The sequence below is a fragment of the Malaclemys terrapin genome, chromosome 13 (genome assembly GCF_027887155.1).
Source record: "Malaclemys terrapin pileata isolate rMalTer1 chromosome 13, rMalTer1.hap1, whole genome shotgun sequence".
In the NCBI taxonomy this organism is placed as follows: Eukaryota; Metazoa; Chordata; order Testudines; family Emydidae; genus Malaclemys; species Malaclemys terrapin.
In genome coordinates, this window is record NC_071517.1 from 9837131 (window position 1) to 9862503 (window position 25373).

General features: G+C 43.2%; 1 protein-coding gene across 1 annotated transcript; it reads left to right on the forward strand.

Moving 5' to 3' along the window:
- The first annotated feature begins 5034 nt into the window (after positions 1 to 5034).
- Positions 5035 to 13182, forward strand: C13H17orf67 (chromosome 13 C17orf67 homolog). Its single transcript, XM_054048003.1, has 4 exons — positions 5035 to 5104; positions 5852 to 5952; positions 10935 to 11077; positions 12646 to 13182. Exons 1-3 carry the CDS (start codon positions 5050 to 5052, stop codon positions 11049 to 11051), a joined length of 273 nt encoding a protein of 90 aa, XP_053903978.1. The 5' UTR covers positions 5035 to 5049; the 3' UTR covers positions 11052 to 11077; positions 12646 to 13182.
- The last annotated feature ends 12191 nt before the right edge of the window (positions 13183 to 25373 follow it).

The window sequence follows — 25373 nt, forward strand, 5'->3', positions numbered from 1 at the left end:
CGAAGCCCCGCCCCCCCAAGCGCCGCGCTGCCCGAAGCAACCACCTCTCGAGCGCCGTGCCAAGCCCCCACCCCTCCTCCGAGCGCCATGCCGTGCCAGCTCCTGCCCCCCTCTGATCGCCGCTCCGCCTGAAGCCCTGCCCCCCCGTGCGCTGCGCCACGGAAACAAAAAACCCCCCCTCCAGTGCTGCCCCGACGAACCAATAAATAAATAAATAAATAAAAACCCGAGCGCCGCCCCGCCCCCAAGTGCCGCCCCAAACACATGCTTGGTCAGCTGGTGCCTGGAGCGGCCCTGGTAGCAGAGTCACTGCAGATTTATATCATTTGAAGGCAGAATCCAGTCCTACGTTGCCACAGGTCTCTTTTTGAAAACAATGCACAATATTAATTATTAATATCAGTGCCTGATCTCTAAAATCCTAAGTACTGTACTGGCTGATTAAAGATTCTTATGCTTCCCCTTTTTAAGCTCCAGTTGGGTTTTGCAAGAGCCCAACAAAGGCTTATTTTCAGCCATTCACACAGAACTGCAGTCCAGCAACTCCAGAGCAAATTTAATGGCTAGACTATAGTAGAAGTTCAGGACCCTGAACAAAGCAAACATAGGGTATCTTCTGCAGGTTAAGTGGGTAGGCTTATACTGTTGTAACTTTTCTTTCTATTACCTCAAATATAAAGAATTTCTCTCTAAATTCCATGATATAGTTGTCAACAGAAATTAAGATTTAATTCTGCACCAAGACTCTCCTCTATTTTTAGTTTCAGTTTATATTCGTGTTCTTGAGCTTGTCATCTTCTCAGTCAGTTTCCTGGAATCTGCCCTTTCTGTATTCTGAGGCTGCTTACTACTACATTGGTGCTATTCTCTTTTTAGGGCAAGTTCAGGTCTGATTCAATTTTGTGAAACAAAATGGGTGTATATAAAAGCTGCAAAAATATCATGGACTCAACCTTTGACCAAGTTGCAGCTCTATGCACATCTCCTCTGCTGAGTTGTGCTGTCAAGGGTAGAAATCACCAGCCTAAAGAGCCTAAAGACCTCTCCCACAGCACTCTGCCCTCTTTCTGCCTCCAGAAATTGGGGTTTGTGAAAGCCTGAAACAGCAGAGCAAAATATTGGTGCCCTACTGTTTCCCTCCCAGTTTATCTTTCTGCCGCTTACACCTTTGCAGAAGAAGTGGCCTGAATTTGACTCAATCTCTTATTTTCCAAAAAATGGAATCCTAGTGTTTGTAGCCTTTCCAGATAGCTAGAACATAGATACATTTTCTAATCTACACTGTCCCCGTCCCTATTTTTTCCATTTTAAACTAAATTTCTTGCAGTAAGGCACCCACCCCAACTCAGCATCTCCTTACGTTGTTCCAATCTGCATTCTGCTGATGTATGTCTGTACTAATAAATCCAAGTAGCCTGTTTTCCTCACTGCTACTAGACACTGATTTGATAATTTGATGTCTTCTATCACGCCCCAATTCGTTTCTTGCTTAGTGTATTGTAGTGTATTAAACCTTTTTGTCACTAAACTGTTTTGTCATTCATTATCTCCACCCTCTTTATTACATAGTTTTTCCATGTTGCTTTGCATGACCTCCTCCTCAGCCTATGCCCCTATTCTATCTGGATCCCTTTGAATCTGATCCGTCTCGTCCTCTTTGGTATTGACTGGCCTTTTCAGTTTTCTGTCCTCTGCAAATTTGTACTCAGACAAAGACTATATACATGTATGTTTCCTCCTCCAGGTGTACAGTGTGAACAAAATTAGACTGATAACACCATGGGCTGTGGTACTCTGCTTGCTATTCATCTTATCTGATCAGTTTCCCTCTCTCACTACTTTGATTTTGGTGACGAAGCCAATTTTGTAGTCAGTCAAGAACATTCCTATTAATACCAAATTTACCCCATTAACCTTAAACTGCCCTTATAACAGGGGTGGGCAAACTTTTTGGCCTGAGGGCCACATCTGGGTATGGAAATTGTATGGTGGGCCATGAATGTCACAAAATTGGGGGCTGGGGTGCAGGATGGGGTGAGGGCTCCGGCTGGGGGTGCGGGCTCTGGGATGGGGGCCAGAAATGAGGAGTTCAGGATGTGGGAGGGGGCTCCGGACTGGGGCAGAGGGTTGGGATGCAGGGTGGGGTGTGAGGGCTCTGGGGTGAGGCTGGGGATGAGGGGTTGAGAGTGCAGGAGGGTGCTCTGGGTTGGGACTGAGGGGTTTGGCGGGTGGGAGCGGGATCAAGGCTGGGGCAGGGGGGCTGGGGCATGGGACGGGGTCAGCGGTGCAGGTTCCAGGCAGCGCTTACCTCAAGTAGCTCCCAGAAGCAGCAGCACGTCCCCCCTCCAGCTCCTACGCGGCAGCGTGGCCTGGCGGCTCTGTGTGCTGCCCTGTCCGCAGGCGCCGCCCCACAGCTCCCACTGGCCATGGTTCCTGGCCAATGGGAGCTGTGGGGACAGCGCTTGGGGCAGGGGCAGTGTGCAGAGCTCCCTGGCTGCCCCTACGCGTAGGAGCTGAAGGGGGGACCTGCTGCTGCCTATGGGAGCTGTGTGGAGTGGGGCAAGGCCCTGACCCTGCTCCCCGGCTGGAGTGCCAGAGCACGGCAAGCCCCAGACCTCACTCCCTAGCGGGAGCTCGAGGGCTGGATTAAAATGTCTGGAGGGCTGGATGCGGCCTCTGGGCCATAGTTTTCCCACCTCTGCCTTATAGGCTGGGATTTTAAAACAAGCCTAAGGGAGTTAGGCTCCTAACTGCCACTGAAGTTTAATATCATCTTGGTGCCTAACTCCCCTCAGAGTCTTTTAGGTGGTACTGTGTCAAAAATTTTCCCCAAATCCCATTTGTTAAACATGAATTGTCCTTTCCATAAATCTGAGCTTATTTTCTTTGAACAGTCTGTACCCAAGCAAATGTGTTTTCATAAACTTTCAGCCTGAATGACTTTTATTGTAGATAAAGGAAAATGGCAATAAGAGAGAACAAAAAAGGCAGTACCCAGAAAAAAAATCTTAACAATTACATAAGTTCACACTACACAGTACGTAGGGTCCTACCAAATTCACGGTCCATTTTGGTCAATTTAATGGTCATAGGATTTTAAAAATCATAAATTTCATGATTTCAGATATTTAAATCTGAATTTTCATGGCGTTGTAATTGTAGGGGTCCTGACCCTTATAGGAGTTGTGGCAGGGTGGCCAGGTTATTGTTGGGGGGGGGTTGCGGTACTGCTACCCTTACTTTTGCTGCTGCTGGTGGCACTGCCTTCACAGCTGAGTGGCTGGAGAGCGGTGGCTGCTGGCCAGGAACCCAGCTCTGAAGGCAGAGCTTCCGCCAGCAGCAGTGCAGAGGTAAGGATGGCATGGTATGGGATTGCCACCCTTACTTCTGCGCTGCTGCCTTCAGAGCTGGATCCTCAGTCAGCAGCTGCCCCTCTGTGGCCACCCAGCTCTGAAGGCAGCAGCGCAGAAGTAAGGGTGGCATGGTATGGTATTGCTGGTGGGGCACTGCCTTCAGAGCTGGACACCCAGCCAACAACCTCCACTCTCTGGCCACCCAGCTCTGAAGGCAGTGAAGAAGTAAGGGTGGTAATACCGCAACCCCCTTACAATAACCTTGCAACCCCCCTGCAACTCCTTTTTGTGTGAAAACCCCCAGTTTGAGAAATATTGATCTCCTCCCATGAAATCTGTATAGCATAGAGTAAAAGCACACAAAAGACCAGATTTCACCGAGGGAGACCAGATTTCACAGTACATGACGCATTTCTCATGGCTGGGAATTTGGTAGGGCCCTAACAATACATTATTCATCCATTGGAAGTTAGGCTGTAAGTCTCTCAAGTTGTGCACTGAAAAATCAAGGTACCCCAAATTAGTGGCTACTTTTGAAAACATTGGCCTTGTTGAGCATAGCCACACAACAGGTCTGTGACGGAGTTGGGATTGGAACCCAGGAGTTCCTTGCTACTAGCTCTAGGCTTAGTTCACTAGATTTCACTGCTTCGCTTCACTGGCTATTTTGAGTGGGGTCAAGCTTTACAGTGGCAGCTGCACCATGCTAGCCTGAGTGTCAGATTTTATAAGCTAAGAAGTGTAGGGCCTGGTTGGGAGATCTCCAAGTGAAATCCAGGTGCTGCTGGAAGCATGGTGGTGGTGATTCAGTTGGTGGTACTCCTCCCTCTGGAGTGGGTGCTAATCATTGCAGTCCTACCTGAGCTCTAAACTGAGTTGTTGCTTTCTGACTACATTCCACCCACTGGAGTTTCATAGGGAAAAGTTATTTCTCATCCTAAAAACTACTGGGTGTTGTGTGGATGGTTCAGAATGTCTGCCACCCTGCACTTTGGGGGAAGTACAAAAGTTCAGTTTTTAAAAAGGCAGAAACCTATATGCTAATTCTTTTAGAAATCTGGTTGTTCTCTATACATCTGCCAGACGTGTCCTCTTCCCATCACTTTATGTTCACTAGCAAGGATATTTACAGTCTTGTCCATTACTGACTTTCCCTGCACACAGTAGAATTAACTGAGTATTAATTTCCACAATTCTGTCCATTTGATAAACTCTCCATACTTTAGCTGTGGTAGTTCAGCTTTTCAAGAGTTAAACCAACGTATTAAGATGCAACTTTGTGTTTGAAGAAGGTTATATATGCAGCACCTTTTGACACAGGGGCCCCTCACTGGCTGCCTGCCAAATTTAGGCTCAAGAGTCTAGCTTTGTTTTTTTTTTTAAATTATTATTTCTCTTGAATCACACTATTAAAACCATACCTTGCCATGCTGAATGTAATGCAATGTGTTTTATCTTCACAAAGTTAAAATATCTAGTATAACTTGGAAGCCTGCAGTGGAATAGAGAATGTTTAAGCTGATAATCGCCATATTCAAAACGTAGACCCAGATGTCTTCAAAGTCAAAATCATACTGTAAGTCAAATTAGTCAAAGCATAAACAAACATCTGTGACTGACGTAGCTGCTTCAAATAGGCTAATACCTCAGTCAGTGTTATTCATTTGGGAACAGGCTGAGAGAAAGCAGAATCAAAATGAAGAAGTTACTTGTGTTTATCTTCATTTTGGTCATCCTGACTGTTTTTACAGGTAGGAGTTCATATCAAACAAATCGGCTAATGTTCATAGAGCTGGAGTGCATATGATAATATTAGTGTTTTAATCCTGTATTTAAATATCTTAATATTTGCTTTTTTTTTACCTGTTACAGTATAATGATATTAAATATCATGTTATACTGCAGCCTTCCAGTAATTTTATTTTTAACAATCATACTACCATACTAGGCATTTTTATTTCTGTATCACAACCCTGGAGTCATTTATGGATTAAAAAGAAAGATGTTTTCATTTATAAATCTACATGTTTGATGCACTGGACTATTGCACCATTTAATGCAATTTCTTTGTCTTAATACTTATTTCAACAAAAGTCAGACGAGTTAGCTTTGGTTTGAAAAATAGCCCTAAAAATAGTGCAACGTAGAAATGCATTTAACAAAAAACTGGCAGGATTAATACAAATATTAAATAGGTAGATGGTGCAGTTATATTTTTCTAATTTTGGGAAGGAATTGTAATAATACGGTGTTCTGAATAGGTTTTGCATATTGTTAGTAGCACTAGCTTATAAAAAACCCAAGTATATTATAAAAATGGTTTAAAATTCCACTCATCTCTTCTGGAATGCAATATCCCCTGGGAAAGGGCTGTAATGAAAGAACACTTTGTGTATTGACAAAAATCAGACCCGAAAACATTTCACCATGGACCTGAAAGATAAAATATTAACTTCGTGTTAATTTCATACTTTATTTCTTCCTCCCTCCCCCGTTAGATACTTCACCAATTTTGACTGAAAAAGAAGCTAAACAGATTCTGAGAACCCGTCGTGAAGATAGACCAAGAAAAGCTGGTTTCCCTGATGAGCCAATGAGGGTGATTTTTAATTTTTATTTTAAAAACGAATACACTAAAACAGTTCATTGTATTTTGTGCTTAATGTTGAATTTGCATAGATAGGATTCTACTCAATCAGTGTATCTGGTTGCAAACGCGACTCTTTTAAACAATGGAGTGAAATATTTTGTAAACCCCTTTTCACTCTTTAAACTACTGTTGGATAGCATTCTCTGAATTATGAACATAGCTCGGGACTGTACATACCTGCAAAGTGTGGGGGTTATCTATAATCTATGTCTGTCATCATTTTAAAGTGTAGAATCAATTATTGATCAAAAGATAGCATCTCATCTGTACAAATGTTTAGTTCATCACGTTATTTCTGAAAAATTAAACACCGCAGTACAAAAGGTAGTTTGCTTGCTTTACATTTTGCACTGAAAGCTGGCAGAGGGATGCAGGTGTCAGTGGTCAGTGTGGAGATTTAGGTAGCTCAGAACTGACTTTAAAATCCATTTAGCTGCATCCATTAATTTTTTCTACAAGTGTTAGGGATAGGTTTATATATTACGAGAGTATTCACTTCTTTAATTGTTAGAATAAAGTAACTGTATGTTTTTTTCACATAATATTTGCTATTATTTACTTATTAAGCACATTAAAAATACAAAGAAAAATAAAAAAAAAGACAGCGAGGACCCTTCCGTTTTACTTGCTTTTGACAGGATGTGTGATACAGCCCCAGACTTCTGAAAAGCCACTTACAGCATTTAAAAATTGCTGCACATTTCTCTCCAAAGTAAATATACGGTGTTAAAATTATATGGTTGTAAAGAGGCTAAAAGCCACAGAAGCCAGAAAGCGGACAATAGACCGTGCACATATGATGAGCATAATTGGCTCAATCGGACGAGGTGCTGAGTACACCTCATGTCAGTGGGAGTTGAGGGCGCTCAGCACCTTGCAGACTTGAGCCCAGTGTGTACAGAGCATGTGGTTGGGGAAGGCTGGTAGTTCCCTCTATCCCCTGGTTAGTTCATACTAGCCAGGAATAACCCATCTGGCAGCCAGGGAGAGCTGAATTTACAACTCTGCCCACTTACATACTCTCCTCTTTGTCCACCACATTAGCATCACCACATCAACCCTGGCACAATGACTCCTCCAACATCAGAGTGCCCCACCGACCTCAGACAATGGGAGCCGTACCCCATATGGCAAAATGCAGCAAAAACCACTGGCCATGGGCTCCCCCCAGCAGACCTCAACATCCAGGATTATAAAGATTTCAAACTATGGTCAAAGCAGCCTCATTCAGGGGCAGGACATTAGCAGGAACCCCGGTTCTACCTAAAATGATATGCAGCAGCACCATGAGGGCTATTAAATGTAATAGGATAGATCAGAAAAAATGGATTGGATAAATTCCTGCACACCAGCATGTTACATAAAACTTGTAATCCAGGCAGGTGAAATTCACACAGCCTTCACAGCAAGTACCAGTAATGAGTTAGAATAATGACCGCAGCTTGTCTTCACTGGCAGGGGGGGTTTAAGGCTCTAGGAGCCACCCAGCAGTAGATCTCTGTTCACTGCTGGTCTGGCCTTGCCCTGTCCCCAGTGCAACTTTCCACACCATTAGGGCTGGTTGAAAATTTTCTGTTGAAGCTTTTTCTTTTAATGCAACATTGGGTTTTAGATGAAACCATCTTTTCAACAGAAAATGGCAATGTTTCATTAACCTCCCCCCATCTTTGGGTTTTGATGAAAAATTTAAATTTTCCAGAAGAAAAAAAAAGAACATTTTCTCATCAGTTTTCCATACCAGCCTATGTTGAGAATGGAGATTTTCCCTTCTCTGCACATAAGAGGTGCAGAAGTTCCCTTGTGTATCTCCAGCAGCCTCTTGCACAGTTTGACCACAGAGTTTAAGTGGTCCTTTGCACCAGGGTGAAATTTACACTGGGATGAACACACTTGCTGAAGTACCTCTGTTAATTTATTTTAATGGTACATGTATTAAGCTCGCCCATGCTCAGTCAGGGCTGAAGAAGAGCTCTGTGTAAACTCAATAGCTCATCTCTCTCACCAACAGAAATTGGTCCAATAAACGCTGTTAACCTCACCCACCTTGTCTCTCTACAGTCCTTTTAGTTGTGCTAAGCTTTGAAGAGCAATTAATCAACCATCCCTTTGCAGAGCATGTGTGCTAATGAGAAAATACAGCCGGTTTAAAAGTTGATGGACAATCAAACCTAGTGCAAATTAAATAGGAAGGATTTTACCTTTAATATAGACTCTTAGGAAAAGATATGTACTTCATCTGACTCCCAAAGCAGCCAGGATTTGATGAGATAGCTGATTTCATTAGTGCATTTTACTTAGGATGCTAAAGGGAAGGTTTATTGGCCATTTCCATTATAACTACATTCCCTAAGGAGAGGCGTTTAATGTGCCTAGTTTAAATGACAGCTGTCATTCAACCTGTCAACAGTTTTTTTCTTTTTTACACAAGCCCTTCCCCCTCACCACCACCACAACTAACCAAAAAAAAAAAAAAAAAAAAAAAAATTGCAGTTAACGACAGGTGTCTCTGTATTCCCGCCTCACCACTCCAAGAACATAGGAGTTAGTATCAAAGCTAGGCAAATATTTTACCACCCTGCATGAAACTGTTGGGACAATTGAGGAATGGGGAAGCAGAGGACCTGAGGTGTTGTCTACTACTACTGGGAAAAAACATTGGATTTAGTTCTCAAACTGTGGATAGGGACCCCAAAGTGGGTCGCGACCCTGTTTTAATGGGTCACCAGGGCTGGCATTAGACTTGCTGGAGCCCGGGGCCAAAGCTCGAGTCCCACTGCCCAAGGCCAAAGCCACAGACCAAGCCCACCAACCCAGGGCCAAAGGCTAAGCCTTCAGCCCTGGCTGGCAGGGCTTAGGCTACAGAACCCCAAGCCGGGGCTGAAGCCCTTGGGCTTTGGTTCCCCTCCCCCATCTCCCGGGGCAGTGGGGCTCAGGCAGGCTCAGGCTTTGGTCCCCCTTCTGGGGTCGTGCATTAATTTTTGTTGTCAGAAGGGGGTCGCGGTGCAATGAAATTTTAGAACCCCTGGTTAGAAAACATGTTCTAACGCAATGACTATAGCCAGTGTAGACTGGTTTTAGGTGGGAAACTATCACACATATTTCATTTTGTGCGAAACCCATTTTTTTCGAACACCTTTTATTTAAAATGTCATAACAGAAACGAGTAGCTACTCCACCGGCGAGACACTGGTGGTCACATCAAATCGATTGAAGATGTGACTGTAGAGTAGTACGTTCACCTGTGAAAGGAACCCATTTCTCAGCTGCCTGCCTTTGGAGAGATCTAATGATTGCCGAGGGTTTTCATTTCTGAATGGTGACAATGCACTGGGCATAGCTAGATTTTATTTTGGGGAACTACTAAAAACGAGGGGGTCTGCTCCTGCTCCCAATGAAGTCAACTGGGAGGCTTCTAATTGACTTCAGCGGGAGATGTACTGGGCCCTCCGAGATCAGATACCACAGGAATGGGAGTGGTATAAATCAATTAGTTCTTTAGAGAATCAGCAGATTGAGGAAGTCTCCACTTTGGCAGAACATACAACAGATACTGCTGGCTAATATTTTTTTCTCAAGACAGTTGCAAGCAGGGCTGCCCAGAGGATTCCGGGGGCCTGGGGCAAAGCAATTTCAGGGGCCCCTTCCATAAAAAAAAGTTTCAATACTATAGAATACTATATTCTCGTGGGGGCCCCTGTGGGGCCTGGGGCAAATTGCCCCACTTTCCCCCTCCCCCCCGGGTGGCCCTGGTTGCAAGTAAATTCCAAAGGTACTTTTAAAAGCCCCCTATTTCTGAAATGGACTTTGGTAGTGCCTGTGATTATTGCGATGTGACTCATTTCACCTCTGCCTTTACTTATTTAGGGCCTGCGCCCATTGAGGTCAATGACAAAACTCCTATTAACTTCAAGGATGCTGGACCAGGCCTGAATTATTTTTTTACTTTGGGAAAGCACCACATATAATAGATTTTGGAGGGGAAGGGATACTGCAAACTACCTTTCTCTTCAAGGATAAACTAGCCCAGGGTACTGAACACATCCAAGGGACCAGTGACCACCCAAAGAATTACATCTCATTGACCACCACGAGTAGTAGTACACCACTGAAAACCTGGGATGTATGGCAATTCTTTCTAACCCTGATGGTTTGTGAGATATCAGACCTCAAAAATCACCCAGGATGGGGAAGAAGTGACCCTGAAGATGGGCTGGCGTTTCTCTGTTAGCTAGGTGATCCATATCCAGATGGGGTTACAACAGGTGATAGTGGAGAACATGCAATGTAAAAGTTCAGCATGATATATGTTGGTATGATGGTAATGTTCAAACATACAATGAAAACAGAGAGAGAAAGAATTGTTAATGTTTGCAGGAAAGCTGATTACACTTGTGAACTAGAACCCTTTTAAAAGGTCGGGGAGTGTCATACCAATACATTCTATTTACTTACATGGAAAAAACATAGAATTTTATCGATCTCGTAAGGAAGATCAGTGAATGACTGGTACTTAACAGAATCCCCTTTAGAACTACTCAGTGATCCAGAATCATTCCATGGTTTTAAAGTGCTGTAGATGTTCCTGCAAAAATCCATGTTCACCCCCTGGGCCAGCAGAAGCTTTAGTGTGTGTATTTAAAAAAAAAATAGTGTCCATGCAAATTTATCTCTTAGTACTAATGCAAATGTCTGCCTGTAAAAACTTGGTCCATAAAGTAGCAAACACTAGCAGGACTATTGATGGAATTCAGTGAGAACAATGGTGAGATTTGATCAACCTGATTTGTAGGCTATTTTCAAGGTGACATAGGTTAACTCTCTGGGTTAAATTCAACCCCTTTGTAAGGGGTGAAATTCCACTGAATTCAATGGGCTTACACCAGAATTGAGTGAATACACAAGTTTAATGCTGTTTTCTTTCCTCAAAACAGGAACACATGCTTTACCTCCAGCGCTTGGAGCAGAGATCAGAAGAACAATTCCTTGAGCACTGGTTAAATCCACACTGCTACCCGCATTGCAACAGGAATTTAGTTCATCCAGTCTAAAGGGTTTGGTTTTTCCCCAGTTACTGGTATGTGTTCTCCTTTGTGAAGCATCACAGTTCCTTCAAAATAAAGGGCCGAATTCTCTGCTGGTGTATACTGAAGTCAATGGAGTTATGCCAGTTCACACCTGCAGAGAATTTGGCACAGAATGTTATTTTTTCATAGATTCTCAGACCAGAAGGGACCACTGTGATCATCTGGCCTGACCTCCTGTATTGCACAGGCCAGAGAACTTTCCCAAAATAATTTTTAGAGCAAATCATTTAGAAAAACAGCCGATCTGTATTTAAAAATGATCAGTGATGGAGAATCCTCCACAAGCCTCGGTAAATTATTCAGTGGTTACTATCCAGGGTGCAAGTTAAAGCTGAAATAATCAAGCATACACTTAAAATCTTCTGGACACCACAACTACTCTGCTGCCTTATAGCACAGAATTGTACGTACCTCAGTTCACACAAAGGCCCTGATCATACAGATCTTGGTGCAGGAGGCAGCAGATTGTGTATGGCTGTTGCATTCTGCAGCAAGTGTTAGTGGAGACAAGACATGGGCGTAAATAAGGTTATTCACTATTCATACAACTCTATACTGAGCTATAGTCAGTCTCATGTTCTCTGTGCACCTGCTCTCTTCCTTGCACATGCACAGGATACAAAAAAGAGAAGGGACAGGTGGACAGTGGGCATGTCTGAGGGAACAGGAGTTTATGCCTGATTCTTATCATGCTAATAAAGTACTTGACTACATAATCCCTTACTACCTGGGAGTAAGTTGGTGACTGCCTAGCAGCACTCATTAATACAGCTCCTGACCTCCCTGCACTCCTTGTCCTGCTCAGCTGTTTATACCTTGTACAGTACTGGGCACCTGGGTTGTGGCAGTATGAAACTCACAGGGCTCATCATTAAAAAGGCAGCATTTAACAACAAGCACATGGTGCTATCTGAGATTCTGCTTCATATGCCTGATCCTGCAAAGAGTTGGGTTTGTTCAGCTACCATAGTTTCATAGCAGTTGTGCTCTCCCACCAACATGGCGCTGTGCACACGAGCGCTTATGTTGGTGTAACTTACGTTGCTCAGGGGGTGGTTTATTCACACCCATGAGTGACATAAGTTATGCCGACATAGGCTGTAGTGTAGACATAGCCTTAGGATCAGATTTTCAAAGGTATTAGGGTGCCTAAAAAAGCACCTAGTGGGATTTTCAAAAGTGCCTAACTCTTGCTGAGTTCAGTGGGAGTTAGCCACCTAACCTATAAAATCTCACTAGGCTGCTGGACATTTGCATCTGTAGGTGTCTAAATACCTTTGAAAATCTGGACCTTCAGTGGAAAAACACCGACTTACAAAAGCGGAAGATCTGGCCCTTTAAAAAAAAACAAAACCCAAAAGCTTAGCTTCTGGGACATAAGATGGCAGCATCCCAAAAATGTAGCAGCTGGCTCAATTTTACCCTTGCTCTGAGTGTGGGGGTATTGTGAAGATTACTGTTTGTACATCACTTAGAAGATGTGAAGCACTATGTAAGTTCTTAATATTGTCAACATGTCTTTCTGTGTTTTAACAATATTTCCCCACTCCTTTTCCAGATCTCCCCAGGTGCATTTAAGAGGAAACGGTCTATGATCATGTTAAACAGGACGAGGTTCATCCAGCATCTGCTATGTACTAACTATCGAGCTGAATGTCTTTGGAATATTGAGCAATCTTAGTATGTAGCAAGGCTTTCTTTTGTAATCATACATATTTAAAACAATTCCATTGACACATGTAGATCGCCATAAATTTTCAACCCATAGGTAAACTAATGGTTTATATGCGTGAATCTAGGGCTTCTCCTAAGATTTTAGGAATGGGGTGGAATAAATCACCAACTTGTCTTAGAACGTGTTTATTTTGGGCACTATCTTAGTATATATTGAAGCAGGAGGAGGCTTTAAGAGAAAGGAATGAATACGGATGGAAAATAAAAACACGATGAGGCTGCCACCCTTTGGGGTTTTGGATTATAAAATGTCTGCAGTTTTAATAATATTGTAGTGAAGCACAACATTTATGCAGCATTAACGTTTTATGATAGTGGCCTCGCAAGTTATTTCACCTACTATGTCATAATAAAAACTCAAATCAAATCCACTGACATTTGATTTTGTTACACTGAAATCAGACGATGTGTGTTGATAAAATCAGTCAGGTGTGGCTCAATATTTACCGTATGAACTGTGCATGTTATTCACTGGGGCAAAGCATGACAGAGGAAATGTATAGACCGGGTATATGTCTTTGGCTGGGGACAATGCCGCCATTCAGCAAACTTTCTATACAAAAATCATACATTTGGGGCCTCTGTTTCATACATGCAGCCACATGGATTTTTCGGTAGGATTTCACAAGTGGAACTGAGGGCAGAATTTGGTCATTCAAAGGAAGGAAAGGACAGATCCATTAGATGCTTGGGAAGTTCTGACACTCAGAATACTTAAAGTAGGTAAGACAATACTATTGCCGAACGGACAGTATGTACCGCCTTCCCTTGGGCACATGAACATATATAAGGAATATGTGAACACCTGCTATTGTGGAGCATTCTTGGGAACCAGGCTTTTAGGCATAAGCTGAATCAACTGGGAGCTGTTTCCACTTGGAAGTGCTTCACCAGTGGCACTCATCTGTTTGTTCCACTACAGGCATTTGTGCTGCTTTTCAGGGAGAAGCTGATTGTGAACCTGCTTGTGCAGTGCCTTCCTCCTAACATCATATCCTCAGAGCCTGAATGTTGATCATACCGATTTCATTCCCTAACATTGAAAAAGTCAGGCAGTGTTATGGGATGGTTGGGGAATCAAATGGGAGGCTCCAGTGCTGTGAGAAACCTCCTGGTGGCTTCTAGTGATCTCTCTCAGAAGCAAGGAAAGGGCTCTGTAAGCCCGTGTGCAGACTCACTGGCTGGAGAAGGAGAAATAAAAGTTCCGACTATTGGTCACTTCACATACCTTGCTTAGGGCTCAACTCAGACTACTGGGCAATAACCCCCTGAGGCCTTTCCAGCCTCAGCCCACTGGGAAGAGAGAGAACACAAACTAACCCTGTGGGAGCTTCCTTTGCATGTTTCCCCTTTCCTTTTATAGCCCTGCCCAGCCATGTGGCTCTAAACACACATACCTCCCCATACTGCTTCTAAACACTCGTTGCGTGGTGTTGTCTAAAGACCCCTCGCAGGGACATGTCTTGTGCCTCTTTGTGCACCCCCTGCTCTGTCCCCCAAATCCTCACCACTTCCAATGCAAGGGAAACCTCCCAAGCTAAGAAGGCACGGCTGTATTTGTCCTTTACTGCATACTTGAAGAGGCGCTTAAAACAGGAAGATAGTACTATACGTCTCAATGGAGATCTTGTTCTATATATCATTATACAGGCCTATCATTCGACTGGCTCTCATTTCTGCTTTCATTTACACCAGTGTAAATCCACTGAAGTCATTGGAATTACCCCAGATTTACACTGGTATAAAGAAATTGGTCTTATCTGACCAGTATTATCCATCAGTATTGTGTAAATATAATCATAGCTTATTATTTTATTATTATCTCATATTTTATATCACCAATCAGAATGGTGTATGTGATATAATATATTATGATGTGTTAACATTTTACTCATGAAAGATAAAATAATTAATAGACCTGCTAAGTGCAGAATGTCATCATTAAAGGTCAGTATGACATTTGAATGTGTACACTGTATCATAGTACTGTGCGCTGAGCAGGACCTTAATATAGATCCCTGTTTAATCAGAAGCTAATTTAGATTTCCCTGGGTTTCAGGGATCTGCTTATATAAGTAGCACACATAGAATTAGTCTTCATCAAAACAAAGCCTGTGAACAGTTTTGAATTAAAATAATGTGACAAACATTAAAATACTTTAAATATCACACCCAGATAACTCTCAGAGACCATCATTGCATTCACACTGGAATCCTGTTGACAGGTGACAAAATAAAGCCAATTCAATGAAGGTATAGATCAGGGGTAGGCAACCTATGGCATGCGTGCCAAAGGCAGCAGGCGAGCTGATTTTCAGTGGCACTCACACTGCCCGGGTCCTGGCCACTGGTCTGGGGGGCTCCACATTTTAATTTAATTTTAAATGAAGCTTCTTAAACATTTTAAAAACCTTATTTACTTTACATACAACAATAGTTTAGTTATATATTATAGACGTATAGAAAGAGACCTTCTAAAAACGTTAAAATGTATTACTGGCACGCAAAACCTTAAATCAGAGTGAATAAATGAAGACTTGGCACACCCCTTCTGAAAGGTTGCCAACCCCTGGTCTAGATGATTCGAGGATTTCTCATACTGGAATAGGCCAATGGTCCATCTAGACCATTCTCCTGCCATGAGATGGTTCTACTGGATAATTCAGAGGAAATTATTTAAATCTCAAAGCATTAAAGGGTTACTTTCAAATAATGTCAAGAATCGCTGATTAAAGCTCTAAGAACAAGAAAATGCAGTCGGGCTGCTTCTCTGTCCTTCATTCTCCACATCTAACATGGTACCAAATGCCATGTAAATACTGAGCCAGATCTCTAAATTTGACAGCTCCATTGCAGTGAATTGAAGTCATTGGGTGAAATCCTGTCTTTACTGAAGTCAATGTGAAAACTCCCATGGACCTTCATAGGGCCTGCATTTCACCCATTGCGTTCATTGAAGTCATTGGAGCTACATCTATTTATACCCGCTGAAGACCTGGACAACTAGCAACATACTTTGAGTGGCCTGTGGGCCTGATCCTGTGAGGCACTGAGGATCTCCTAGAGGGATCTGAGAACTTGCAACTCTCACTGAACTCAGTGGGAGCTGAGTTTGCTCAACCCCTCCAGGACTGGGCTCCTGGTCAATGACCAGGCCCAGATGTCTCCCTGAATATTCAAGTGACTGAGTTTGGGGGTTTTTTGTACCAACATTTTCAGAAAGCCTATCTGATGTTCACCCATTCAAGCACTCATGGATAATGGTGCTAAACTTGTAGAGTAAAAAGTATGACATGAATGGGAGGTCTACATGTGAAACAATGGCATGATACTGCCCTATGTTTGAATAATATTGGGCAAAGTCACTGAGCTATGAAGACGTAAGCAGAAACTTTATAAATGAAGATAACCTGAACACAATTTGAAATGTTAAGAAAAAAACACATGAACGAACATAGCCAAAGGTTTTGCTATGACTGCACAAGAGATATATGACCAGACATATATGCTTTCATGGCTTGTCTCTTACTCGTCCACTTCACAACATTCAGGGTTGGGTTTTCACTTATGCTAATGCCCTTCCATGATTTATTTTACAGCATACAGAGGCCTTGAAGTGGGAGGAAACAGCCCACCAAGAATACCCCTTGCACAGAGAACCTTCTGCAACCAGTGTTGAGCTGTCAGAAGGGCTCTACTCTGGCCCTACTCCCAGCCCCATAGCGTGGGGAGCAGTTTGGAGGCATAGCCACAGTTTACTGCCCTACATTTATTCTCTGCTTCCTGCGGGGCCATAGGAATCAGCGCTTAAGGAAGCCCTGAGGCTCATAATGATGAGTGCCATGCCTGGAATTCAAGCCAAAGAAAAAGGCCTTAGTTTAGAAAGGCTTCCATCGCCTCTGCTCTCTGAATAGAGATGCAGCCGACTAACAGCAAATCATGTGCCTGGCTCTGTGCCTTAGCCTCCTTTCCTCTCTCACCTTGTTTCCTCAATCATGAATCTGACTGCTGGAGAAAAATAAAAATGTCTATGCCGCCCTGACATGGTTTGGTAGTGTGGTCACACAACTCCTTATTCCCAGCTCCTCAACTGGCAAATGAGCGAGCTCATTTTTCTTGAGGCTGGCACAAACTCAAGGCTGGTCACCCTGCCAAAGATGCTTAGACTCAAAAACAGCCTGGCTGGCTTTGTTGGTGTCCTCATGTACAGCTCTGCTTCAGGGGAGACATCAGGCCACATGCTTTGAATTTGAATAAAATATAACCGAATAGATAATAATTCTCATCTGAGGAGCTCAAGACTCTCTCCAAAAATAGCCAAGGAGCATTATCCCTCTTTTTACAAACAGAGAAATGGAGACAGAGAGGTGAAGTGAGCAGGGGGTTGGACTAGATGACCTCCTGAGGTCCCTTCCAACCCTGAGATTCTATGATTCTATAAGTGAGTTGCTCAAGGCCACACACAAATCAGTGGCAGAGCTAGAAATGGAACTCAGGTCTTCCGAGTCTCAGCTTAGTGCCTTAAACAACCCGGGGCTATGTTGCCTCTCTACCATTATCTAAGGGGGGAAATCCTGGGCTGCTTCCTTTTGCATACATAGGTGGTCTGATTTCTGAGTTTTCATTAACTTTGTGCACACTGGGGATGAGACAACAGGGTATAGACGAATCAACCCACACTGACCCTGAAACGCAAACCTATGTAACCCTGCCTGGAGTTCCAAAGTTCCAAATACTTTATTAAACCAAACTCACCATCCCATGCATCTGCAACTCCTGGTCCTGACTGGGACGGACACTGCACTGATGAAAGATATGGGGAGCTGTTCTGGAGGTATTCCTGGCCTGATGAGAGGTACAAAGTACCAGAAACCTTACAGGAAATCTGAGCAGGTAGAATAAGGGGAGAGAAAACAGAAGGAAGAAGAAAGAATTAACCATGATGGCCTAAAGGTAAGGAAAGAGGAAACCAGACTGGACCCTAGCAGTGTCTTTAGATACTTTGATAATTTGTGTAAGACACTTAAATGCTGTGAAGATGATCTCAGTCAAGGAGATGATCTCAGTCTATCTAGATGATAGCTAATCCCTTCTCAAGATTTCCAACCTACTTCTGCAGATTTAAGAAGCTAGGTCCTCAGCGGGTGTAAATTGGTGTAGCTCCACTGAAGTCAATGGACCCACATCAGCCTAGGATCTGGCCTAAGAACTGAACATACCCAAATCATATCTGACTTCCGACCCTTCGGAAGCTTGCTCAGCAGTAGCAAAGATCATGGCTAACAAAGGAAGTGTGAGGCATAGCTGCAGTTTGCTGGCTGCTATAAAGACACCAACACAGAGGGGTGCAAAAAGCTATCTAAATGATTTTTAAGAAGCCATGATGTGCTCGACAAAGAACAGGATCCCTCCTCCATGGAACTTACAGGCATGACAGGGTATAACACAGTATGAACAAGGGCTATGAAGTTGAACACAGAGTAGCTGTGTCAACACTGAAGATGGAAAGTTTAGCAGAATAGATGGTTTCCAGAAGCTCTTACGGGAGAGGCTTGGAAAGACTTGGGAAAAGCTTTCATCTAGGCAAGAAATGAACCCGATGTTTTTGTTTGGTTTTATGGTCGTTTAACTTGTTTTATAGTCAATATTCCTGATCCCATTCTGCCTTCTCTGCCTTGAAACTGGAATGAGGCTTGGTGCAGACTTGTGAGTAAACTAACTGACCACTAGATGTCACTGTTTCTGCATACAAATTGGAGCATATACTTGATTTTGAAAGGGCAGTCTTGCCTGATAATTTTTTTTTTTCATATTCATGTGCACCCTTTTCCTAAAGGGTTCAGATACTGAAATAAAAAGTCACTTTTCTTTTTAAGCAACCCAAACCTAGAGAGAGTGGTTAAACATTTCCCCCCTTTGGATCCAAGATTCTTGTGAATATGGGCTTAATTGTGGGTCTATCTCTGGTCACATCTTGGTGCCAGTGGCAATGCCATAAAAAAAAATGTTTGAATGGTTCCTTTTCTATTTTTTGCACGGGAACTGTAGCAGCTCCTGGTTATTTACTGTTATCTTTTACTTTGCATTTTGACACTAGAGTCCAGAGATGCCATTTTGTGCTCCCGTTAAAATCTTTGCCACCAGAATGGATTCACATTGTGCCATCTTCAGTACTTCATTATTAACGATAAGCTGCAGAATAACCCAGAATGTAGATAGTGTTTTGCATTTTCAAAGTGTGGCATGAACATTATATGATTACTATTTATTATAACAGTTGAATTTTGATAGCATTTGGAGGCCCCCGTCAAAGATCGGGGCCCTGCAGTGCCAGGTGCTGTACACACATATATCAAAACGATTGACTGTGCCCCAAAGAGTTTCCAGTCAAAGTCACATTGCCCCTGTGCAATAGGTAGGGAAATATTACTAACCTCCATTTGCACATGAAGGAACTAGGAAAAAGAAAGATCACATCTGGAATTTTCAAAGGAGCCAACTCCCTTAGGAAATCCAAGTTGAAATGACTTGTCCAAAAGTCAGATAAAGAGTCAGTGGAGGAACTATAGGATTAGAACTCAGGAATTCCTTGCTCTTAGCCCCATGCCCTTCTCACTGGACAACATCATCTTTGCTAGTCAAGATCTCAGCAGCTGCTGAATTTATGTGGTTTACTGGCCACAACAATCATATTGACCTGATAGAAGAACTCTGAAGCTGGACACGTGCCTCCCAGCCAAGACAGACAGACTCACAGTAGCTTTGCTTGAGCTAACGGGCTAAAGACAGCAACGTGGATGTTGTGACACAGGCAGCAGCTCAGATGAACCACCTGAGCTCGGACCTATGGAGTCAGGAAGCTAGCCCATGCTGCAATGTCCACCCTGCCATTTTTAGTGCGTTAGTTTGACCAGAGCTAGCGCGAGTCTGTCTACCCAAGCTGGGAGGCATGCTCCTAGCTGCAGTGTAGACGTAGCTTCATTAAATTAAGGTCTAATCCAGCAAGCCCTCTTTTTCTTGGTTTAAATAGGAGTTGCATGTATTAAAGTCATGTAGGTCTGGGCTAAATACAAACTCTGTACTGTTATATAGCAATAATTTTCCAGACAGCAAAGTCCAGCCACTTCTGGGTTGAATTGAGCAATTGCTTAACACGGCACAGCAATGCTACACAGTGGTTTAGGACAGGAAGTAAAGAATAACTGTGGTGATGTGAATTACTATGAAGATGATTTAGGATTTGTCAACACGGCACTGTAGTCTGGACTACGGGGATGTGAACTCTAGAGCATGCTAATATGTTGTACTCTAACTTCCCCGAGTAGACCCTGCTGGTGCAAACTCAAAGGTACCTAATTTGCTTTGCTGTAGTCCTGTTTCAACAGGACTGTGTTGGTATACATGTGGGCATACTAGGTAGCTTTTAGTTCACACCTGCAGGGCCAACATGGGGCAGTTAGAGTGCACTACAATTCACACCCCCATACTCCAGACCGCGGCATCAGGTAGACAAGTCCTGAGATAACACTAGACCACCGATTCTCAAACTTGCCATTCTGTGACCAATATTACAAGGGAAAAAAGTTTCAGGACCTTTATTCATTATTTTTGGCACCTCCTCCCATTTAGCATAAAAAAATGAGGGCGGTCATGATCCTACCAGATCTGGTCATGACGCCCAGGTTGAAAACCCCATAACCTATACGTTATGATCTAATATGTCTCTTTGGACTAGTGCTAGACAAACAATTCATAACCAATACATTATTCAATTAATGTTGATTTTTCAGTTTGTTTGTAGAAGGGCTGTGAGCAGATTGTAATTTCCTCAAATCCTTTGGCTACTTGAAATTATTCTCCTTTCGTGAGTATTTGCAGTAGGAATACTTACATGCTAGAGTCAAGTCCCATTGAAAGCCAGTTAGTTGCTTAGATTCACTTAAAATTCCATCCTAGAACATCTGTGAAAAGCAAACACAAAAGGGGGGTGAACACAGCCAAAGCACATGCATGTAAAAATTGGGACTAGTGTTCATGGAAAGCAGTTTTTCAGAATTTGCAGCTCTAGTTTATACAGTCTGCAATGGTTCAAAGCCTGTGGAGTAGAGATTATTCTGAATGCAGAGTTCTGCTGTTCTCTGGTAAATTATGTATGTAATAATAACATCAATTGGTATTTAGGTTGGTGGAATGTACTTACATGAGTGGGAAGCTAGCTAAAATATTGGGGGTGAGGGGCTTATCCTTTAATGACCAAAAGGGGTCAGGAGTGGACTTTGGTTTTAAGTCTCATCCTAATGAAGCATCCACAAATTTGGAAGGTTATCTGAACTCGTTAAGGTGTAGAAAAAGAGCTAGAAAATCTTGTCAGAACAGCGTGTCTTGAGTTGTCAGATACATGGTTAGAAATGGTGAGAGATTTTAGTCCTTTTTCAGGTCCAGGAGGTGAAGATGTACACAAACATGAAAAATACCAACCAAAATGACAAAAGGTTAATTAAGGCTTGAATAAGGTAAATTATCTTATTGTCTCAAATGGGTTTGCCAGTAACTAGTCTTGATCCAGCATCAAGCCAAGAGTATGCAGGTCTAGGGATGGCTCAAGCCTCAAACTTGTCTGAGCTGCCCGGGGTTTTAAATCAATCTATTTTAGAAAGGGGGGGGGGGGCAGTGGCAATGGTCAGGTTCAATCTTTTCCAATTTTGGGGGTGGTAGGATCCAAGGCCTATCTCCTTCAGTACACGTGGAACAGGATATCCCACATGATCTCTGTCAAAGCCCAATGGGATGACTTCAGGACAGAGGTCTAGACTCAGGATAGAGATAATCAGGGTAGATCGTTGCCTGGGTTTGAATTTTGCAGAATAAAGAGCACTTCTTGCCCAGTTACACAGAATGTGCAGCGCCCCCCAAACCATAGCACTGCTCCGATTGCTTCATTGGAGTCACTCTGAGATGCACTTGTAAAAACGAGATCAGAACAAGGTCTACAGCTTGTCTGGCCAATCAGATGCGTAGCACCTGTGCTATACAGACACCATGCCTGGCCCAAGGCAACTGGAGTGTTTAATCAGGTGAAATGCAGTATGATACAAAGATCACAGAAGTAGAGCCCGGGACTATATTCTACCATATAACCTCATAATCCTGGAAACATGCATGTGAGTAGTCCCATAATCAATAGGACTACTCAGGTAACTAATACTCACATACTTGAGTGTTTGCAGGATCAGGGCTTGTGTTGGTCATTACAATTATTCAGCCTATTTCTTATGACAAGTATTTTAATGAGGCAGTATTGCCCAGTAGTTAAATCAGAGGATTGTATTCGCTTCCTGGTGTGACAGCAGCCCTCTTGGCCAACATCAGAGATGGAACCGAGGGCCCCAGAAATGGAAAATGCGAAGATCTACATATTCAGCTAAAGAGCCCAACGCTGTAATGGACACACATCCTCTGTGCATCAGCTGGAGAGGAGGATGTCTAATATAGACTGACCAGCAGGTTATGCTGGGTTTGCCACTGATTGGCTGTGTGACCATGGGGAAGTTACTTAAACTCTCTAGCCCAGATTCAGAAAGGTATTTAGGATCCTAACTTCAATTGATTTCACTGGATGTTAGAAGCCTAAATACCTTTGTGGATCTGGGCCTCCCTGTCTGTCCTTAAAACGCTTGACTACCTCATAAAGGTGTGAGATTTAATTTATTATTATTCATATGTTTAAATGGAACACACTATAGACGCGTATAATTTTAGAATTCATTATTATTTTTGCTAATGAGAACCAAAGGAAGACGGAAAGTAAATCATTCTGTATGAGCCACTGGAATGGAAAATGTTGTTAATGATGTAAATTTATAATAACCTAGTGACTGCTTGGGCTTTTGTTCTCTGGGGACAGAATGCATTGTGTGCCCTCCCGCCCCAAGAATCTAGCAGCGAATAGCACCTAAACAGATATTAAAAATCCCTGCAGGTAAGAGGACAAAGAGCTGGCATTAGGCAGTGGTACCAGGAACGTGACGGGCATGTTTAATATTCAGGGCCAGATGTTCAGTTGGTGTAAACTGACTGCAGTGGATCATCACCTATTTACACCAACTGAGGACCTGGCCTGGAGATCTGTGCGCACATTTTGAAATGGCTGGCACCGTTCGTTACTACGCTATGCCATCAGTTTTTGCAGCATGATCCCCTAACTGTGCTACACACACACACACACACACACATACGCACACACGCTCACACACACACATACGCACACACGCTCACACAAATCAGAGCTGAAGTTTGCTAACTTCCTGTAGAAAAAGCGGAATGTTAAAATACAAAGGCCTTGTTATCATACAAGATTTGCAGTTACTTAACGCACTTTGGCTAATCTGCCAAAAACAAACAAACAAACAAACAAAAAATGGTGCTCTGTCACAATCTAATCCACGGTAATTGTGTGAATATGGCAGTTGTGCAGCTGTTTTTATATTAACATGTCTGCCTTGGTGATATTTGTAATGCTCTGTGTTTGGGGTGGGGAATGTCCTGCAGATGTGAACCTTCTCTGAATGACAACACCTGATGGGGAGCTGGGCAGATCCATGGGGAAGGGCCTTGGAAAGAAGGAATCTTCACCCCCAGGTTATAGAGCAATAGCACAACTGTCCCCTGGAGGCAACTGCTGCCCAACCTGTGATGTAGCCTCCACAGCCTGTTAAATGTTCCCACCACAGAGTGGCATCAAACAAGAGGTTCTGTATAGCAGCAGATCCACTGGCCCCACCTCAGCTGTGTCCCACCCCCACCTGCCCCTTGTGCATTGGCATGCAGGGATTACCGACTGAGGTCTTTTCAGTGCGAGGAGAGCACCATCAACAGAACACATCCCACATTCCATCCCTCCCTGCTTCTGCTGCCACGAGACCCTTTGCTGGCACCTTGGGAATCTGCCCCTCACAGTGTTGTAAGGTGGGGAAGGATGTAACAAGATCTAGTGTAACCCTAAGCAAAAAATAGCGTAGCCCTAAGCAAAACAAATGAGGGCCAAATTCAGGACTCAGTGACACTGAGGTAAAGCCAGAGTAACACTAGTGATTTCAGTGGAATTACTTCAGCCTTACACCAGCATAGCTGAGAGTGGGCATTAAAACAGAGACTCTTGTAACAGCAGTTCGGCATCTTGCACAACGCTGAGTAACCCACTGTGTACTTCTTTATGGGAGAAAGAAGCTTGGTTTGGGAACGGCAGTGCTTCTGGCATAGGGAGATGGTTTCCAAGCCTGTGAGTAGCTGGGAGAGCACATGGGAAGGCTTTTTTTCTGCCAGGATCCGATCAAGGGTCTGGAAAAAAAACTACCAGTCAGTAAAACAGAAAGACTAACACTGAGAGCAGCAGCAAAAAAGGTTTAGTTCTCAATTTATAGGTGCCGTGGTACACACACGAACAGCATGGAGCTCTTGTTATCTGTAGGGAATGGAACACTCTATCAAAACAGGGTCAGTCTGTTTCTGTAGTCATGGAAGAATACTAGTATGATAAATTTATAGGTCCAATGGAAGACCCTTTAATTTACTGGGAAATGACAAGGCGTCTGTGGCCAACTTGTGTAAAATTTACTCCTTTATACCTGAGTTACATGCCATTGAATATTTACTCTGAGTCTGAGGATATATTTACCATTCATGCAGCATCACAACCGATCAAAGAACCCTACTCAGAGTAGGATGTGTTGGGTGCCTCACTCTTCTAAACATGAAACTGCACTGAATTTAAAAAAAAAATCCTTTAAAATGTTATGTTCGCAAAGCAAGAAGTTCCTGGAAGCATACTGACATGTAGTTAGGGTTAAATAAGGACAGATTTCTGCACAGAAAACAAACTATGGGTATCAGATGACACTCTCCTTGGTCCATATATGGACCGGCCACATGGTCAAGAACTAGACTTACAGAGAATTGTTCATAGAAATCTATTCTATGCTATGCGATAATACTGTGCTCTTCTATACATTTAGAAGATATATATATTCTATATTTTTGTGCTATAACTCTAGTGTTTTTGGGAAGCATCTGTCAAATGTATCGAGGCACAGTAGAGGAAAAACCTCGAATAACCCAGCAGTAAAACATCACTGATTTCAAAGTAACTAGATCAATGCTTCAAGCCTGATCTGGAATTTAGAAACAGAATTGCTTAGGGCCCACTCCTACAAGATCTTAAGCACATGAGTAATTCTACCCGTGCAGTAGTCCCAGGGAATTCAATGGGCCTGCTCAGCATCTATCGCAGGACCGGGCCCTAAGACGAATCCACAAATGGAAGCCATCCCTGGATTGTGTTCTGGTAAGAAGCAACAAAATGGCAGCTAATGAAAGTATCACACCCCACCCCAGGCATTCACTGAGCAGATCTTGGGCCCCATTCCACAGGCACAACCCAGCTTCACAAAAGGCAAGTCTGGCTGCATATACACAAAGCTGGCTTACAGCTCCCCTGATTCTATTGCTACCTGGTCCCTCTGCAACATGTTAGGGCAACTGGCTGCTAGCAGAGGT

Excerpts from the sequence above, each read along its gene's own strand:
- C13H17orf67 (XM_054048003.1), top strand. The coding sequence starts at position 5,050 with ATGAAGAAGTTACTTGTGTTTATCTTCATTTTGGTCATCCTGACTGTT. Across the intron at positions 5,105-5,851 it reads CATCCTGACTGTTTTTACAG|ATACTTCACCAATTTTGACT; the intron begins GTAGGAGTTCAT and ends CTCCCCCGTTAG. Across the intron at positions 5,953-10,934 it reads TCCCTGATGAGCCAATGAGG|GAACACATGCTTTACCTCCA; the intron begins GTGATTTTTAAT and ends TCCTCAAAACAG.